Source organism: Mercenaria mercenaria, chromosome 1 (genome assembly GCF_021730395.1).
Source record: "Mercenaria mercenaria strain notata chromosome 1, MADL_Memer_1, whole genome shotgun sequence".
Taxonomy (NCBI): Eukaryota; Metazoa; Mollusca; class Bivalvia; order Venerida; family Veneridae; genus Mercenaria; species Mercenaria mercenaria.
In genome coordinates, this window is record NC_069361.1 from 45,975,384 (window position 1) to 45,995,692 (window position 20,309).

The 20,309-nt window shown below is 37.1% G+C and overlaps 2 protein-coding genes across 2 annotated transcripts; both read left to right on the top strand.

Moving 5' to 3' along the window:
* Positions 1-2,316: 2,316 nt before the first annotated feature.
* LOC123539932 (galactose mutarotase-like) lies at positions 2,317-7,181 on the top strand. Its single transcript, XM_045324717.2, has 8 exons — positions 2,317-2,469; positions 2,899-3,029; positions 3,256-3,416; positions 3,836-4,045; positions 4,748-4,832; positions 5,089-5,239; positions 5,857-6,040; positions 6,375-7,181. Exons 1-8 carry the CDS (start codon positions 2,408-2,410, stop codon positions 6,453-6,455), a joined length of 1,065 nt encoding a protein of 354 aa, XP_045180652.2. The 5' UTR covers positions 2,317-2,407; the 3' UTR covers positions 6,456-7,181.
* A 5,061-nt stretch (positions 7,182-12,242) lies between these two features.
* On the top strand, positions 12,243-19,444 carry LOC128557861 (galactose mutarotase-like). The gene is made up of 8 exons (XM_053546377.1): positions 12,243-12,401; positions 12,840-12,970; positions 14,735-14,898; positions 15,291-15,500; positions 16,176-16,260; positions 16,834-16,984; positions 18,124-18,307; positions 18,920-19,444. Exons 1-8 carry the CDS (start codon positions 12,340-12,342, stop codon positions 18,998-19,000), a joined length of 1,068 nt encoding a protein of 355 aa, XP_053402352.1. The 5' UTR covers positions 12,243-12,339; the 3' UTR covers positions 19,001-19,444.
* The last annotated feature ends 865 nt before the right edge of the window (positions 19,445-20,309 follow it).

A 20,309-nucleotide genomic window follows, 5' to 3' on the forward strand; every position in this document is an offset into this window, starting at 1 on the left:
ACTTGTATTTCATAACACCTGCCACATGGTTTATACATTAAAGCAATCTTACAACTATTTATGTATTTTTTGTAACTTGATTAAAGTTAAATTTTACTTTTGCTAAGTTATGCATACACAGCACGCGTACTTTTCTTTTTCTAAAATCTACAACTTGCGTTCGTTCTTGAAAATCAAAATTTGCCCTTTTTAAATGCTCATAAATAACATCTCTGGTTTACGTATCAGTGTAATATGTAAGCCGTTCATAAATAAGAAACTAGAATTTCAAATACTAGTACTTCTACAAAAAGAAAATCCTGACATTCATTTTGGTACAGAGGTTGGTAAGTATTTGAAACATTTCCAACTCCCCGGGAATTTTAGTTACCGATAGTGAAATATTCATAACTCACCAGGAATCTTGGTTACCGATAGTCTCCAGGAATCTTGATTACCCATAGTGAAATATTTTCAACTACCCAGGAATCGTGGTTACCCTGAGTGAAATATTCGACACTCCCCAGGAATAATGGTTACCGAGGGTGAACTTTCCCAACTCCTACCAATAGTGAAATATTCCCCACTACCCAGGAATCTTGGTTAACGAGGGTAAACTTTCCCAACTCCTTCCAACAGTGAAATATTCCCCACTACCCAGGCATCTTGGTTAACGCGGGTGAAATTTCCCAACTCTGCCAATAGTGAAGTACTCCCCACTCCCCCAGGAATCTTGGTTACCGAGGGTGAAATTTCCCAACTCTTACCAATAGTGAAATATTCCCCTATACCCAGGAATCTTGGTTAATGAGGGTGAAATTTCCCAACTCCTACCGATATTGAAATATTCCCCACTCCCAAGGAATCTTGGTTACCGAGGGTGAAATTTCCCAACTCCCCAGCAATCTTGGCTACCGGGGGTGAGATTCCCCAACTCCACAGGAAGCTTGGTTACCGAGAGTGAAATTTCCCAACTCTGCAGGTTACCGACGGTGAAATAGCTGACATATCAAATCTTGAGATACTATATCTAAGGCCTGATCAAAAGCCAAGGTCAAACACTAAAAATACCCATTTTGTTCGCTTGTATAGATAGATATATATCAAGCTTGAGTAAGTGGGGTCTCTACATTTAAATACAGTTAGTGGTGAAATTGATGTCTGGAACAACAAAAACAAAAAAACCAAAAAAACGCTTTCAACATTGCCATTAGAACCACTCCCATCTGAGTGGTCAAACCGTCAACTCCCTCCTTAAAGAAGGAATAAGAAGGAGTGAGGTATTCATGTTAATGTCAGAACGATATCGTCAGAACTAAGGCACGTTGTATCAACCAGCTCAGAGTCAGTGTCACAGTGATTCAACGCCAGCGATTTGGGTTCGATTCCCAGCCGCGACTGATATTCAGACTAGTGTTCAGTGCTGGGTGACTTACTTTAATTGGTACTTTTTCTAGGTGTATCGACCTAGAATGAATGGTGACGAGGTGAATATGACACATGCCGCGGGCTCGGTTGGAAATAATTTATTCCATCCATTCCAGGTTGGGGTCTTTCATCGGACCCACGTGGAACAAGACACTTTACTTTTTACCCTTATTTCAAGCATCACAGAACATTTTCAGGTTAACCCTATCCTTTATAATTTGCATAATGAGGTTAGAGGGTACATAGCTGCTGGAACATTTTATGACCAAACAGAAGATTTAATAATGTTTGATTTTTCGAAAGTTTTCAAGAAGGCTTTTTTTTAATCCTCCACATGGCTTAACAATAGGTCAAATTCCTTTGGATACAATTATCAACGCTAGGCAGTCTTTGAAGATGGGAAACGAAAGCAACACCCGATGTGTCCAAAGGAACATAACCTGATGCAAGGCCCCTTTCTACATAGAATTTTAGAAAATTGTAGATAGGTCTACCGTATAACCCTTATTACAACCCTATGCAAAGTGGCGACGGTAATGGTATTAAAGCTACAATTCTGTTAAAATTATTGTACTCAATTATCCATAGTCTATATAAAAGATCAAAACTCTTTGTAACAGAATCTGTACCATCACGAGAAGAAAAAAAACTCGAAGTTCTTCAGACTGACAGTTTATTAATTTGTTGTTTTGACTGCAAACACAGACTGGTAGAGATCAATCCTGTAAATTTAGTTATTTAAATTGCGGGTTTGTTAGTAGCTGCTCTGCATAGAGCAGCAACTCGTTCACTGCGGCCTTTCTCCAGGATCATATGGCAAGTGTTTGTCCATTGAAACGTATATATTGGACAAACATAAATATCATATAAACAAAAACTCAGTTTGCACAGATTCAGCTCCTGTTGTGATTACGAAAGTTTATCTTAAGTTTAGCTCAATACCCGAGACTACCCTTACACGATAACAGGAAGGAGATAACAAGGCTATCAACGATCGACCATGGCAGACGCAGTGCAAAAGGATTTCTTCGGGAAAACGTCAAAGGGGGAAGATATTTACAAGTATGATCTTTTATTTCTTAAAAGAATTGCACTCTTTTTGCACTCGTTTTGCTTCATACGTTATTCACAAGTATTTTATATACAATGTAATGCATGTAGCCGACTGACCTTGAGGTACGCATATCGTGCCTTAAGATATCAAACTTAAATTGATAAAAGTAATATCTACTCCACTTCATAAACCATCTTAACCTTATTTCAACCTGTTTGCTTTCAACTGTGTTACAATTTATCTAAAACTATTCTCCATGTATTAAAGTAACTAGTATATGGTTGAGAGTGGTCTCCCAACTCCGTAATGTACCCCAGTATTGATTATGTCAGTATGTAACATGTTTTATATATTGCTTCTACACCATTTAAGTAAATTCCAAAAATCTTAGGTCAATAAATGCAGATCATTAAAACTATACCTCTCTTACAATCTAGGTTTACGCTGAGCAACAAAAACAAAGTGAGTGTTAGTATTCTCAACTTTGGCTGTGTTGTCTATGAGATAAATCTTCCTGACAAAGACGGCAACGTTGTCGATGTTAATCTAGGGTTTGATAATGTGAAAGGTAAGATACATTACTCCATGATGAAAATGTTTGTTGAGCAGAGCATTTATTTCACCTTCTTGGCTAATAGACGATATAAAGTTACAAATGTACTTTAAAACGAGCACTGGTAGTATGACTTACATTAGGATTGTGGTGGTAGGGGTTGGTGGCTATCGATACGTATTTGCGTTTCTTGTGAATGTGATAAAACTCCGTTATTAACCGTAAATGTTTACAAATGCAGATTACGAGGGAAACAACAATTATTTTGGAGCCTTGTGTGGTCGAGTTGCTAACCGGATAAGCGGTGCTAAATTTACGTTGGATGGTTCAACGTATGAAGTCTCAAAGAATGATCCGTTCGGAGGTCACTGGGTTCACGGCGGCTTCGTTGGTTTTAGCAGGGTAAGATATACAAGGAGCCTCGATACTTAAAAATTGTTAAACGCCACATGATATGAATTCAACATTGAAATGGGTATTTGGCATTTTTCAGTATTGGTCAACAGAAGGATCAATAAACAGAAGAAAAAGTAACTATATTTAACATAATTATTTCATTTAGTTACAATAGTCAAATGCTAACTAAAAACGACAACAATAAAAAAAAAAAGAAAAAAAAAAGAAGAAAAAACATCAAACAAACGTTAGCTTACACGATGTAGTAGGGTCAGTCACTAAACAGCCCGGTATCGTGTCATTTGTCATCTTTATAAGGCCAGCTTTGGCAATGTGCATTGGACCAATAATAAAATTTCCGCCAATCAATATTTGATCATAACAATCCGCATTTTCAAGAAAGACACTATGTGCATTTATTACAGAGAGTTTGGGATTATACAGTTAAAGATAACACACTCACTCTCAGTTATAAGGATCCAGATGGTAGCGAAGGCATGCCTGGTGAAGTAGTAACGAATGTTACATATACGCTAGATGACGATAACGTATTAACTATGGATTATAAGGCCACAACCACTAAACCAACCATTATAGACATGGGTAGCCACTTTATGGTGAACCTTGCTGGCCACGTAAGTACTTGCAATTTCAGCAGTTCCTTCAATACACATCTTAACCTCCAGCAGGGAGTCATACCATTTTCACATTATAACAGTGTAACGTCGTACACAGTTGTACTAGGAAAAATGACCACCTGCTACAAATCTTTGAATTATTTTTAAGTACCATTCAAATTGTTGGATACTAATTGCCCGTTATATTTGGTAGACATGAGGATTTATTGACCTGGGAAAAGTGATATCAACCACGCCTTCGGTCAATATCACTTTTTTCCAGGACGATAAATCAATCCTGAGGTCGACCTATATGTATGGATATAAATGTATAATATTGTTATGTACATCTACAGGTCTGCTCCTTTACATAAAACATGATTGCATATATTCTAAATTTGTTTATATTTTATAATCATTTCAGTTCGATTAGAAGAAACTAAGATTTTATTCTAATAATTTATTACTTTTTTTATTGACGCGACCATATCCGAAAACATGCAGTGTTTTGCTGTATCCTATTCAACAACAAAAAATTAAACATGTCGGCGATACAAATTCCTTTCCGCGAGGATGGCCTATCAGAAAGGAGATGAAATGTAGTAAAAACCAAATAAGCATACTGTAACACAATACATTTATGTATAAGATGTAAAATTTATATGCTTAAAATTATTAAAACATAGTTTCAATGTAAATGAACAACTTCTATACTTACAGGGCAAAGGGGCAATTAGGGACCATGTGATTCAGATTGGGTCAGATAGATACCTAGAAATGATGAGCACAGACCATTTGCCAACTGGTATGCTTCACTTAATTCATAAGGATATTTGCTCTTAAATAAAGGACTGCTCATATAACTAATGAATATCTTTCAATCTACCGAATCCTAACATAGCGTGAAACGATAACCCTTTGGATCTAGATCGGGGTTTAGAATAAATAAGAAATATGATGAGATTACACGAATTAGAAAAAAAATAGTTCTAACTGAATCCCACCCCAACATCCAGAAACGTTGCCAGAGATTCTTCCCTTTTGAAAATAAATAATTTCAGGAAAAACAGTAACTGTTGAAGAGGACAAGGTAATGGACTTCCGCCAGCCTCGGAGCGTAGAAGGTGACACCATAGAGAAACTGACGGGAGGGAGAGCTTTCTGTCATGCCTTTCTATTTGATAAGAGAGGAGAAAAGAAATTCATGGCGAGGTAATATACTTTGAATTTAAGGTATAAAACTCTAAAATGCATATATCCATTATTCTGTGTAATAATACAATCGGCAATTTGCACTTTTCTCCAGTTTTAAATTTCTTCAAGTTACTGTTGTTTCATTAAAACAATGCTTAAACGGAAAATGGTTGGAAAGGAGTCCCGTTTCAGACAGGATGAGATAATGGCAGTGCAGTACAATAACTCTCTTGCTAATTAAAGTTCTCAGATATGCACGGATGAACGTGGTGCCAAAAGATCAATTACTCATTACCAACTTATACCAGCAACATATTGCAAAAGAAATTAGGAGAAAACACAGCCCTTTAATCTCAAAATCGGCTGATTTAGCTGTAGAGTTCATTAAAGGTATGCTTTCTAATTGATCTTTTCCACACTTATGTTATTCATTATTCAAGGCACTACATGACACATTTTTTTCTAAAATATACGCATCCTTAAACTCCTAGCAATTACAAGATATCTGTTTTGTTGATGTTATAATCGTCATTGTCTAATTGTTCTATTTCATATACATTGTAGTATTATTTGCAACGAAGTGTTTTAGACCAGAAGTACAAAAAGTTTAAGTTAATCCACATAAATATTTTCAGAGCCGAACATCCACCAAGCAAACGTTATATTGAGGTATATTCCACTAATACTACAGTGTTCGCATACAGCAACCACTTTATGGATGTAATCGTGGGAGATAAACCTTGCAAGGATGGAGTCGTTTATGAAAAATATGCCGCTATAGAATTTATGCCTATGGGTTATCCTAACTCTATCAATCAGGTATGTACAAAGTTGCTGAGGCTGTCAAGCTCGCTGATATCGAATCCATTGCCAGTGACTGGTGTTGTAGAATACTTTCTTGTTAAGCAACTATACCAAAATTTTAAGCTGAAATATTTTTTCAGCATCTTAAAGTAGATCTATGTGCAATCCAAACTAATTTACGAAGCACAATTTTGTGATTCGTTTTGGTGTACGTTGCCATAGTGGTGGTGTAATTTAGAGCAGAAGAGACATTTTCTGTCAGATTTAATTGCATTACTCTTTTCTATACTTTTAGTAATGCTATATTTTTCATCGATAAAATGAATGATTTCACTTCTTATTTTTGTAGGAGAATTTTCCCCAATCAGTTGTCCGACCAGGAGAAGAATACCACGAGACCGCATGGTACAAATTTGGAATAATGGAATGAAACGATACAGATGAAAATTTTGACGATCGTGTCTACTCTTTTCTTAAAATTTCTTAAACATGAACAAAAATAATAAACACTTAGGTATTGGATAAATACATGTATCTTGCTCTGTAATATGCATTCCTGTCGTGTGTTTGCTTCAACGTCTTTTAGTGGACCTGCGTCAACTTCATTCTGTATCAAAGGAATGTATGAACTGAACTTTCCCCCAAGAGCCAAAAACAAACAAAAAAAATTTTGTGTGTGTTTCTGAAAATATACGAGCGGCAAATCCGATGAACAACTTTTTAATTTGGTGAGGCCTTATATGAAACTGTTACAGCTCGACTGTCTGAGAGGGCGGGCTTTTACGGGTCAATCTGTCATTATAGTATTAATTTTAATTGATTTTTGTTGCTTGTGCCATGAGCAAGTTTAAATTTTGATGAGCTAGTCATATAGTGCCATTATATCTTAGGCAGCTGGACAACCGCATGGTTATCTGAATGCAGAACGATGCATTTGTTGACGAGAAGGGTCCCCCAAATTTCTAACGCGAGAACTATCGGAAAAAGCTCCTTAAATGTAATGTTATATGAGGCTAAATGAGCTGGCCATATTCCATTGAACCAACTAGTCTTAAATGTTGCACCAAAGCCGAGGGAGCCTGCGGCGTCTGTGTGTAAGTGTAATTTTTGAGATGTAACCCATTTGTGCTGAAGTAATAAATTTTTGCCATTGAAATGCTGTGCAAATAAGTTCCAGGCTTTCAGACCGCGTCGACTGTCGGCTGACAGTGTAATATGATGGTGTGGTTGTGAGACTTTCGCTGTCAGATTGATTAACCTGCGGAGAAAACAGCGAACCGGAACAACAACAGTGCAGCAGAAATTTAACAGGCCGATTAATGACTGTAACTCTTTGAGGGTTATTTTCCTACGACCTGCATGATGGTCTAATAGTGTTTGTAACTTTGTAAGTTTGTCTTGGGGTGGTCGTGCTTCCATTGTTATGGAGTCTAGTTCTATTCCCATGAATACGATTGTTTGTCTTGCTGACTCGGTTTTTGAAGGCTTGGTGGGGACCCCCAATTCCTGACACAGATGCAGAAAGTTTTCTAGACTTTTCTGACATTTGGAAAAATTACTGTCCACAAAAAGAAAGTCGTCAAGGATATGGACAATACTTGGGATACAAAGTTTTGTTTCAGCGATCCAATGTAGGGAGGTGCTAAAAGCTTCGAAAATAGCACATGAACTGGAAGCCCCCATGGGTAGGCAGGTATCATAGTAACAATGACCTTGAAAATAGATGCCTTTAAAGTTGTGATCGTCAGGGTGTATTGGAATTAAACTGAAGGCATTATCTAAGTCAGTTTTTGCGAAAAAACTGTTGTTGCCATGCTGCAGCAGCAAGTTTACTGCATGGTCGAAAGAAGAGTAGTGAACTTTTGAAAAACTTGGATCTATGTTATCATTTACAGATTTACCTTTTGGATGGCTTAAATGGTGGATCCCCTGAATTCCCCTGCCACTTTCTTCGGGACTAGGCCTATAGGGCTGACCTGAAGGTTAGGAAAAGGGCGATCTAAGAAAGGCTCTTTGATGCGGTTGGCAGACAATTCCTTTTGCAGTTTTTGTTCGGCCACTAAGGGAAACTCCTTACAAGATTTGAGATTCGAACATGAAGTAGGCAGCCGAGGACCTGAATAGCCTAAACGAAAACCCTCTCTGAAACCCTGTATTAAGTAGTCTGAACCGTGATAACCCGATAGGTATTCCGATAAAATGTCAACCTTGACTTGGCGTAGTTGGTTTTGATGCAAGGAAACTAATTTCTTGGGTTACGGGGAATACTGGGTGTGGCAAGGACCTTTGGCTACTTGTGGTATGAACATGCTGGTCTGTTCTTTGCTTGTGAATGAACAGAGCCCTGCATGGTGTGACCCTCTGCAAAATCCGCAGACATGGGGCCTGGTGCATCTGGGATCCCTGCATAGACTACGTTTATTGAATGTCCAGCAGGTGTTCTCCAGGAATTTGGAAGGCCTACGGAAGGAATTCTGGGCTGGACGGAAGGAACTGTTGGACCCTGCACGAAAGGGCCGATTGCCAGAATAACTATTATTGGGATGTTGCGAGTCTTGAGTGGTTGCCATGATCCAGAATTCTGTATAAAGCCGGTCCCATGGCATAATCTGGTGTTTCCTGAACATCATAAAATGACCATGCCAGCCCTGGACGTCTTCTTGCTAGGTCCCTAACTATTTCCCCATATTTCATAAGTTGGGGAGTCTCAGATGGATATTTTGAAGAATATATCGCAACGAACCTCAGAAATGCTGTGGTCCAGGCGTCGATGGACGTTATTTTCTTGGTATTGCTGGTTGGGACTAGGCTTAAATGTGAATTATTGTTTACTGTAATGGAATATTTTGTAGGGTGGGGTATATCAGTGTATGGAAGTAGTGTACCAAAATCAATAAACTTATTGTGGTGAATTTTTTTCTTAATGATTTAGAGATGGAGTGTGTAACAGGGGTGGAGACAGGCTCAACGAAGAGTGTGTCATTACCTGTTAAAGTCTGAGAATGGCGGTGTATAATACTTTCAAAACTGGAGTATCCCCCTTCGCTGGAATCCTCTGAACTGGAATTTTCGGAGGATTCTGACGCGTCGCTTATATACAGTGCATTCTCATCCAGATGTTCATCACCCAAGTGACTGTTCATTTGTAACCCGCTTGGATCCGCATGATCACCTGTTGTAGACTGAGAGGGAACAGAGTCTGTTTGTCGCTGGATTTGTTGCCCTCGTTGCCTTCTACGATTCAGTGTATGGGTTTGCGTATTAACAATGGGAGTGATATCAACATCATCACCCAACTGTGTTTGTGACTGGCGTTTTTCACCACGTTGCCGTTTACGACCACGGTTATAGGTAAGAGTATTTACTGAGGACGAGACATTTACATTGTCACTCATTCTTGTTTGTGGCTGGTTTTTTTTCACCTCGATGACCCGTGCGACCCCGTGTCTTGGTTTCACTATTTTCAATGGGGGAGACATTTGACGGACTGACAGTTTTTCTAGACTTAGACTTTCTTGTAGTCTGTTCAGTTCGTTCCCTTTGCGGAGAGGGTGACTGGTGTGCCCACCGAACATGTTTTGTGGGAGCACAACAGGGCAAGGTGCAGCCGCTCACTTTTGCCGACCGTTTGTAACGTTTCATCTGCAAAATAGAAAACTTGTGTTAACAGATGATTAAACAATATAAATTGAAATGTGATAAAACATTCATCAGAACGAAGTCTGGAACATCAGAACATTGTCTGGAACTTCAGAACATAGTCTAGAACATCAGAAAATAAAATCTGGAACATCAGAAAAAATCTGGAACATCAGACTGTAGTCTGGAACATCAGAACGAAGTCTGGAACATCAGAACATATTCTGGAGCATCAAACTTTAGTCTGAAACCTCAGAACATAGTCTGGAAAAGATTACATCATAATCATAGTCTGGAGCATCAGAACATAGTCTGGAAAATCAGCTTTGCACGATCAACATGCCCCTGTCCAAAAATTAGTGAAACATTAAACATTCCGGGACCGACAAACAAGTATGCAACAGACTGAAATTGGAAACATATTAAAGTAATATACCGCAATATTTATCTTTAAGGAACGAATCTTGGCCATTTTTCCAAATATTAATTTATCTTTACGTATGATATTTACTTCAAATGCATGAAATCCTCATAACATAGAGTCAAATTCAAATGTAGTGATGTAAAAGGGAAGTGTTAAACAACAACAACAGACAGCCAGATGTTTAGCTGTAGTACACCTTTATACCGCATTTATATGTAAGTGCATGCAGTGTGGGCTACTTTAAACCTACTGCATGTTATTGTTAATGTAAATAAACTTATTATTTAATGTTGACATATATACAATCTGAAGTACTTGTTTATGCTTGTAACTATAAACATTGAGACTAATATCCTTTAATGCAGATCAGCGTTCTGAATCAACATATCTAATAAATTATGCTATATTGTATATAACCATTATGTTTCGGTTGAAGATATGTATCTACAATGAACAAAGCAAGAAAAAAAAAAGAGAATTATTTCTATGTGATTATATGGGTGCATTTACTTCACATTGACGTAACATGCATAAATCCTAGACGGTAAATAACTATACATGTCGATCAATCGACCAAGCTAATGTTGTCTATATATGTAACACGGACTTTAATTGAAAGTTGTATCATATAGTTAAAATTGAAATACCTTTACAATCATAAGCAGGCTTTGGAAATACTTAAGCTCATCCTTGAGAAATATAAAACCTAAACCAAAATTAAGCCAGGGTAAAGTAAATTCCAATTGGAAATTTGAATTTATCGTTTACTTATCTGATGGTAATTATGTCTGTAGCCCGCCATTGAGGGTAGCAACCACTGCAGCACGAGGTTCGAGTAGAGTTTCCGTTGACCCAAATCTGATAGATGGACTCCATCAGTGGCAAATGTGAAGGACTGTACCTGTTCAGACCAAAAACCCTTCAAACGCCAGAATGTAGCCCTAGAGTTTTGGAGCTGTAGAATCCGAGCCGACAAAATAGTATTGGTGTCGTCAACCCGAGAGTAAAACCAGGTCGTGTTTACTGGATAGCGACAAACATCCGACGGCCGACGATGAAGGATCTGACAGACTACCACTTTCTTCAAATTTTCAATAAATAAAAGTGTGTCAACTAAATCAAGAATTGCTGTTGCAACACTTTCAGGGCCTGTGTCAGGCCTATATAAATCGTTTGTTCCTATCAAAAGAACTACCGTATCAGGGTTAAAATACGTAAGTTATCACGTAGTGTTTGTATTCGCCCTCCTGAGTAACCAGTATACTGTATCAATGGAGATGACGCTAAGTTGAAGTTAAAATACATATCTGGTTGGCACCGAATAAACCGTTTTAAATGGGTGATGAAAGAGTGTCCTAAAAGTTGAATAGTGGCCGCCATTTTGTAATGTCACGTGATACCTGATCCACGATTCTTTCCAACCCGAACATAAAACACTGAATTTTTAATATATTCCTCCTCCGTGGTGCAGTGGCCATCGTGGAACACGAAATGTCAGTAATTGTTTACCATAACATCCAATCGGTAAATTTTGTTGAAATACTTGTAAATGTTAAAAAACTTTCCGAAACAAAGAAGCGTGCTTTTACAATGGAATTATTCTAAAAGAAGGAAGGCGCTTCACGCCGAATGGTTAGAATTGATCATGTGATTAGGTGGAGCTCTCTGATTGGTTGTTGCATAAATGCAACATTTACCCAAATGCTATACAATGACATAAATCATTTTATCTACCATAAAACGGGTGCATACCAGTGCAGATCTTTTTTTCATAGAACAGCGACGTTATCCTGTTTTTCATTTTACTTACGTTGTAACATTTACCGCTCGTTTGATATGTCCGGGCATTTTAGTGCATTTTTGTGACTTTTCAAAAATGAGTTGAAAACGAAAATTGAGTCACTATTCCAGTTTTGTTGTTGTTGTTTTACCTAAAGTGTGTATGCATAAGTTAGATTAGGAGAGGTTCGGTATACTATGGACATCCCGAGACGAATCAGGGAACACTGTAGACCTCTGGTATGCGAAAATGCTCGAGAGATAACATGCATGTCACCGGAACAGTTATCTTCTGAAATCTAATTTAACCATTACATATTGAAATAAGATAATTATTACATCAACAAATAAACAAGGTTTGTACGTTGCGATTACGAAGTTTGAACATCCGAGATAATCAACCGCAGCTAGCTTTAAAAGATACCAATAATCAAGTAATAACGGTCGGAAGTAAAACAAAAATCTGAAAGTGATGTCAGACAGAGTGCAAAAGGAGTTCTTCGGGAAGACTTCAACTGGCGAAGATATTTACAAGTACGGTTTTTTATTTCCTATAAAAATTGCGTTTCTGCATTCTTTATAATAAACAGTATCTTTAAAACATACTCATATACAATATTGTAATATGCAATACACAGTGCATATGATTACTTTTTTCCTATGAAAATTCACAGTTTATGATGTTCGAAGGGTCAGACTTTAAATTGGCTATTAACTTTTCTTCACTTGTAAAGATATATTCCAAAGGTGAGAGTACTACAGAGTTACAGAGTGCCACCTTATTACAGTGCATCTAAATCATTGTCAACTGGAGAGTTTTTAAAGTTGTTCTAAGTAAAGATGTAAATCCTTGTTGTACAAGTAAAGAAATTCTTCTGAATCAATATTTCTGAAAAACTTCAGCCTAAACAATGACTATGCCTATCTAAAAAAAAAAGCTCTTTGGCCAGTCAGATTGGGTTCTAATTCTAGGTTTACGCTGAGCAACAAAAGCAAAGTTAGTGTTAGTATTCTCAACTTTGGCAGTATTGTCTATGAAATAAATCTTCCTGACAAGGACGATAACGTTGTAGACGTTAATCTAGGATTTGATAATGTGAAAGGTAAGATTCATCGACAAGTTCATACATAATATTTATTCCAAAGACATAATACCAGGGTCGATCTAAGACACCATCATGATTTGATTTCTCACACAAAACCAATACAGAGTACATACTTTGAATTTTTAAACTTTTCTAAACATATAAAGTTCGCTTTTTCACTAATTCAAGTCCTTCTACAACAGTAATATCTTAGTTATTATAAATGTATCTCTTCGTGCTACAAAAGCGACGTAAAACACATTTGTGGTCGGTAATAAATCAGTTTGGTGAAAGTTACTACCAGTTAAGTTCAAATGAATAATTTCAAGGTTATTTTTTTCAGGCAGTATATGTAGCTGATTTACTTCAGGTTACACTTTATCACATAATTTGATAGATGAAAAAAAAATCATTTCTTGCAAGTTTCTTACTTCGGGCATTATTTCCTCATGGGCGGTTCCCTCGGTAGACTCACCGATCTAGTGTAAGCCAGCTGGATTATTTTCTCACATGTACACGACGAATAAATTATACACTCCAAGCTAGGTTTCAAACTGACAGCGATGAGGGACAATTATTCAATGCCGGCGACTTTAATTCAAAACAACTATTGCGCTAAATCTTCATATCAAACGAACCTAAATGACAACAAACATAAAATAGCTCGAATCTGTAACCGAAATAGCATTTTGTTATGTGATCGAAAGTAATAAAATTCGTTTTGAAAATTACATGTTATTGTCATTGACATTGTAGTCAAACGACAAGAATTTTTTTCGTAGTCAAACAATTACACATAAATCAGTCGTCGAAACGCATCGCGCCTTGAATATGATTGTTTTAGGCTATCATCACTAAAATGTGATTGAATATCGGTAGATTTCTAGTATGTTATATGTTTAAACCTTGTATGTACATATGTAACAAAAACATATTCGACAGATACATGGGACTCCGTGGCAAGGTGGTTAAAGTCACTGACTTTGAATGCGTACAATTGTATGTGTTGTGATATATGAGATGTAGTAAACAGCCATGTGTAAAAGATATGACGTATTAAGTTGGTTGCCAGGCATAGGAAATACATCATTTACTTTACATTTACACGAGAGAATAAAAAAATGTAGGTACATCAAGAGTTTTATACACATTTTGAATATACAAATGTAGCTACATATGATAAGTGCTCCTATCTCGTGTAAATTGAAACACTTGACAACTTTTGATTTATCGTTATTTCTTACTTTATTCTTAAGGATAACATGGTGTAATAGCCATATTTCGTATCTTGTAACTGGATGGTAATATTTATATGAAATTTGGTCACTTTAAAGACATTCAAAATTAAAAACTTTTCACCGAGACATTTTTCAAATTTTATCACTTTTGGGGGAGATAATCGGTATTGAAGTTAATATTGATGCCTATGGGAAATACACAATTTCTTTGATTATAAGAATCTGAACATGAGTTTCGAGAAAATTTTGCGGTAGAAAGCTGCATTATATGATTCTGATACAAATATCAAAAATAAATCTAAAATTCCACGTAGGGAAAAGGAGAAAATATTTTTTTCTAGTTTTCAGGGGAGATAACTCATGAAAAACCAAAATTATTAGGCAAGGTAATCTAAAGGAATTTTTTTGAGAATTTCTGTCACTATATAACTTGTCAATATGCACTTTATTTCTATCGTTAGACATTTTTAAAGCTTAAATTATCAAGTTGTATGTACGCTTTTGGTGAAATTGAGGCCTATTACACAATGTTATCCTTAAACAGATTATGAAGGAAACAGGAATTATTTCGGCGCGTTGTGTGGTCGCGTTGCTAACCGGATAAGTGGTGCTAAATTTACTTTGGATGGCACAACCTATGAGGTCTCTAAGAACATTCCTATCGGAGGAGGCCACTGGGTTCATGGTGGCTTTGTTGGCTTCAGCAGGGTACTGAAAACTCTCTAGTATCTATGGAATGACTCACTTGTTACTCATCTCTTAGCCGCAGTAGAAGGCCTGATATCTTGTAATGTAGGTTACCACAAAATTGCCAAGTCAATATCAAATAACAGAAATATATAGCTGTATACCTATTTTTTTTTCAGAAGTTTTACCGTCATTGATTTTAGTTAAGGATGATGTGTTGTTTTTTTAAATGATATGAAATAAACATTTATCATAAGAATGTTTAGCCAAAAGAAAGATAGGACAAGTATTTCATGCAGTATGCTATAATTTTATAGCAGAGTCTGTATTTAATTTTGTATTTTTTCGTTCATATCATTTGTTTCTCTGAATATAGTTTGATGATGTTTTGAACAAATATCATTTAATTACAGAGGGTTTGGGGTTATGAAGTAAAAGATGATACACTCATTCTCAGCTATACGGATCCAGATGGTAGTGAAGGCATGCCTGGTGAGGTTGCTACGAATGTTACATATACTCTAGATGACGATAACGTTCTCACTATGGATTATAAGGCTACAACTACCAAACCTACGATAATAGATATGGGTAGCCAATTTATGGTTAATCTTGCTGGTCATGTAAGTATTTACTGTTACATCGTTCACACTGGATTCATTGAAAAAGGCTGTGACTAAATACAGAGTTGGTGCGCCCGTGATGTATTACAGACTCCGGTATATACCGGATTAACTAAATTTGAATAAAAATACCTTAAATGTATATATTTTGTAACCATGGTGATTCTAACCCTAACCTTTAGTCAGTATAGTATGCACATTATACACTAAATGCGTGCGGACATGCAAAAAAAATGAGTATTTTTGCCGTACGTTCCATTTGATAATAATTCTTCGCATGCGCAGAACGGCTGCACCAACTCTGCATTGAGAAACATTCATTGAAAAAGCATTTATCTTGATTTAGGTTAGCACATATATGTATTATGTTTCAATCTTCTACGAGAGAAAAGTACAAAATCCAAGGCTTGTGACCCTTCGCGGGGTGTGACTTTTTCTCTTACTGATTTCAAAGTCGAGAACTAGATACTGGTGGTTATGAAATGTGGCATCCTTATTAATCTTAGTTTGTAAACCATCCGTTTCTCTGGATAGTAGTTCTTTGACAAACTATATCTATTATATGTCACGCAGTTAGAAAGTTTATGCATTCGATGTAACATACAGAAATATTTAAGTAGATCTGAACTTACTGAATATATGTTCGCAAATCTATATTATAAGAAATACTTGCAGGGCAACGGGGCAATAAAGGATCACGTTATTCAGATTGACTCAGATAGATACTTGGAAATGATGGAAAATGACGTGCTTCCAACAGGTGGCAAATATTTCTCCAAATTGAATGTGAAATGTAAAAACTGATATATATCATTTCGAGTTAACGGGCATATATAATTATAACTCCCTTGAATTGACCTACCTGTGCAACTGTTGTTGTCTGGAAAAAATGCAAGGTTTTAGAAAAAGCATGAGATGCAAACTCTCCTGTACTTTCAAATATCTTGATATGATCTGTTACGAACAACATTATTTAAAAGGACACTTAGAAAAAGATGTTTTTTTTTTTTAAATGTAATTTTGTTGTAACCTTTTTGTGCCTTTCTTGTATTTGCCTTCCAAAAAGAACATTCCGTCAAACCTCTTTATATATACCACCCTAGGTACACTCTAGTTCTTTAAATGAAGACGGTCTTTATTCACCGGGCTAACTACAGGAAAGGTTTTCACTTAGAGAAATACTTGTAGTCTTTAGGGTCAGGATGTATCTTCTCACAGGTGGGCTTTCCAAATGTTTCACTGTATTTCAGTAGGTTTATAAGAATATACATTGTAGATGAATGTAAGGACTTTATAGACTAAGTGCCTAATTTTTGTTTTATAATCATTCCAGGAAATACTATATCTGTGATAGAGGACACTGCCATGGATTTTCGAAAGCCCCGAAGTATAGAAGGTGATACACTGGAGACACTGACTGGCGGAAGAGCTTTATGTCATGATTTTCAATTCGATAAGAGAGGGGAGAAGAAATTCATGGCAAGGTTTGTTACTTTAATAATGTAAATGGCGATGGTAACACACATTTACGTTATCGTGATGTCGTAAATTCTTGCCACTGACAAAACATTAACTATAGATCAGCACATGATTACAGTTATCGTGTTAAAACATTTGTACTTGACAACTCATCTCTTAAAATACTCACCGTCGAACTGTCTCCAGAAAGTTTTGTTAGTAGCATTCTGTTTTCAGTGAAACATGTTAAACAAACATTTATCCATGCATGAGGATTCTGATAACAGTGTACTTCATTTACTCGCGATCGTATCCAGTAATATCCTGCCTTTGTAAGGAACATTATTAGAGCCGCGCCAAGGGAAAACCAACACAGTGGCTTTGCGACCAGCATGGATCCAGACCAGCCTTCGCTTCCGCGCAGTCTGGTCAGGATCCACGCTGTTCGCTAACGGTTTCTCTAATTGCAGTAGGCTTTGACAGCGAACAGCATGGATCCTGCGGATGCGCAGGCTGGTCTTGATCCATGCTGGTCGCAAAGCCACTATGTTGGTTTTCCTATGGCGCGGCTCTTTTACAATTTACTTAAGGTAGTGAAACCGTTAACACAACCGAAAATTTCCGTACGGCTACACATTATCCGTATGCGACTGCGCACCCTTCGGTCAGAAGAGAAACTTATTTTTCAACCGGAAAATACCGAACTCGCATATGGAGCAAACGTAATCGAACGGAAAATGACGACAACAATTACGGGTCTGATCAGTGGCGTAGGAACGAACTTAAAATAGGTTGAGGGGCTGGTCCGGCCAGCTAAACCTATCAAGAATTTCTTTGAAACCCCAAAAACAGTTCTCCTCCTCTTCCTATTTTTTTCCTTTTTCTGTCTGTGTTTTTTTCTCAGTATTTTGGGTCAAAAAGAGTCAGGGTGGGTGTGTGTATGGGGGAGGTGGGGGGAGGGGGAGGGGAGGGAAGTCAGGGGAGCACAAAGCATATGCTGCCTCCCCGTCTCAACATTGGGCCTCCTTCCTCTCCCTGCTCCTACGCCTAAGCCAATCATCAAACGGATATTAAAATAATTTGCGTTTTTTTTTATATATTGATACATTCTCAATCGTAGAAAATTAAGAATCAAGTATTTTCATTTCTGTTTAAATGTTTCCAGGGTGGAACACCCAGAAAGCAAGCGTTATATGGAGGTTTATTCTACCAATTCTACAGTGATGGCGTACAGCAACCATTTTATGAAAGTGCTTGTAGGGGATAAATCTTGCAAAGATGGAGTCGTTTATGAAAGATATGCAGCGCTAGCATTAATGCCTATGGGTTATCCTAATTCTGTAAATCATGTACGTATAAATTTTTTTTTGTTTTCTTTGACTGTATGGTCAAGGTCGATGACTTCGGCTTACTTGTCTTTTGTCGAAATGCTTTCATGACAGATAACTATCCAGCTAGCGTAAGGAAGTCTGCTTGTTGTATTCAGGCGCTAACCAGAACCTTGAATAATGCCTTGACGAACATGTGTGTTCTCGTTGGATAGCCCCCACATATCGCAAGCATAAATGAAAAGTTTTGCATGCTAGGCAAGTTCTGAGACAAACACTTTAGACGTAATTTATGTCGGAATAAAAACTGTCCAACTGGTACCTGCAAACATTTAGTATATTTGTATTAATCTCTTTATCACGAAGATATAAATTTTGAGCTGAAATGTTGTAAAATGAAAAGACTAAATTTTAATCCTTAAGGACATTTCTTTACAAGACAGCGGTCCTTTCACATCAAACTAACTGATGGGATCTTCATTCAGCCACAGTCTTTTACGTAAAGTGAGCTTTTTCCTGGTGGCAGTTTTGAACAGCAGACACGGTTTATTTCGAAAACTCTGAAAACACACCATAGTTTTAAAACTATTTCATGTATAAAATGAATTGCGACTGAATAATTTTTCTCTTCAGGAGAATTTCCCGCAATCTGTTGTGAGACCAGGCGAAGAATATCACGAGACAGCGTGGTATAAATTTGGAACGACAGAATGAACAGCCATCTTGGAAGACTCGGGCTAAAATGTCTCTCAGTTTGATGCGTTGTAATACGTATTTATCAACCAGAACAATAAAACATAATATCATAGCATAATGGCTTGAAAAGGTCACAATGTCCTTGTTAATAATGTGGCAGCCACATTAATTATGTGAAGAATATAAAATATACCATTTTCTAGCAAATCCCTATTTCCAATATTTGTCTTTTTCGTATATTTGCCAAAGGTTTGAACATCGATTTACAGAGAAGAAAGCACAAGTGAAGTCATTGGTTACGATTACTACTCGTTATGAATTTAGAAGAGTAAGTCTATGCGCAAACAGTATGTAGAATAAGTATTTATGTAGTACAATCTTATTAAATGAAAATGTAATATACAGGTTTAACTCAGCACAATCCAACATCTATAATAAAGCAATAGTATCATTCCTGAAAATAATTGAAAATATAACAAATCAAAGTAATAACCTCTGTCTTCTACGGTGTTCCGTTTGGACAATCGTGGCTGTTTATTTAATACTAAACCGCGATGCACGATGGTACGATGACGAAAACGCGATGGCACGATGGCACGATGGCACGATGATGAAACAGCAATGGTACGATGGTGAAAACGCGATGACACGATGATGAAATCGCGATGGTGCAATGGTACGATGGTGAAATGTCGATGTAATATCGCGTTTTCATCATCGTACCATCGTGCCATCGCGTTTTCACCATCTTACCATCGCGTTTTCACCATCGTACCATCGCGTTATCATCATCGTACCATCGTGGTTTCACCATCGTACCGTCGCGTTTTCACCATCGTACCATCGAGTTTTCACCATCGTGCCATCGCGTAATCGTCATCGTACCATCGTGGTTTCACCATCGTGCCATCGCGTTTTCACCATCGTACAATCGCGTTTTCACCATCGTATCATCGCCTTCCGGTTAGGAATGCGTAGTCCCGTACACTTGTATTTTGTCAACCGTTGAATAGATGAATATATCTCAATGTATACTGTGAGAAGAAATTTACCATTTAGATTCTGCTGTTTTGCAAAATGTGTTTTAAAATTTTTAGTGCTCAGTTCATTAAAACTGTAAAATCTTCAAGGCCACGTCCTTTGTATTTTATGTATGCATGAAAGTAAATAAAAAGCTAGGTGTAATAATCACATGGTATTATTTAAACTCAGCTTATTTGTTAGGATGTAGAAGGTAAAAATGAGATTGTATCAAGCCTGTATTTTACTGACACATATACTGTACCACTGCGCATGACCACCGGAAGGCGATGGTACGATGGTGAAA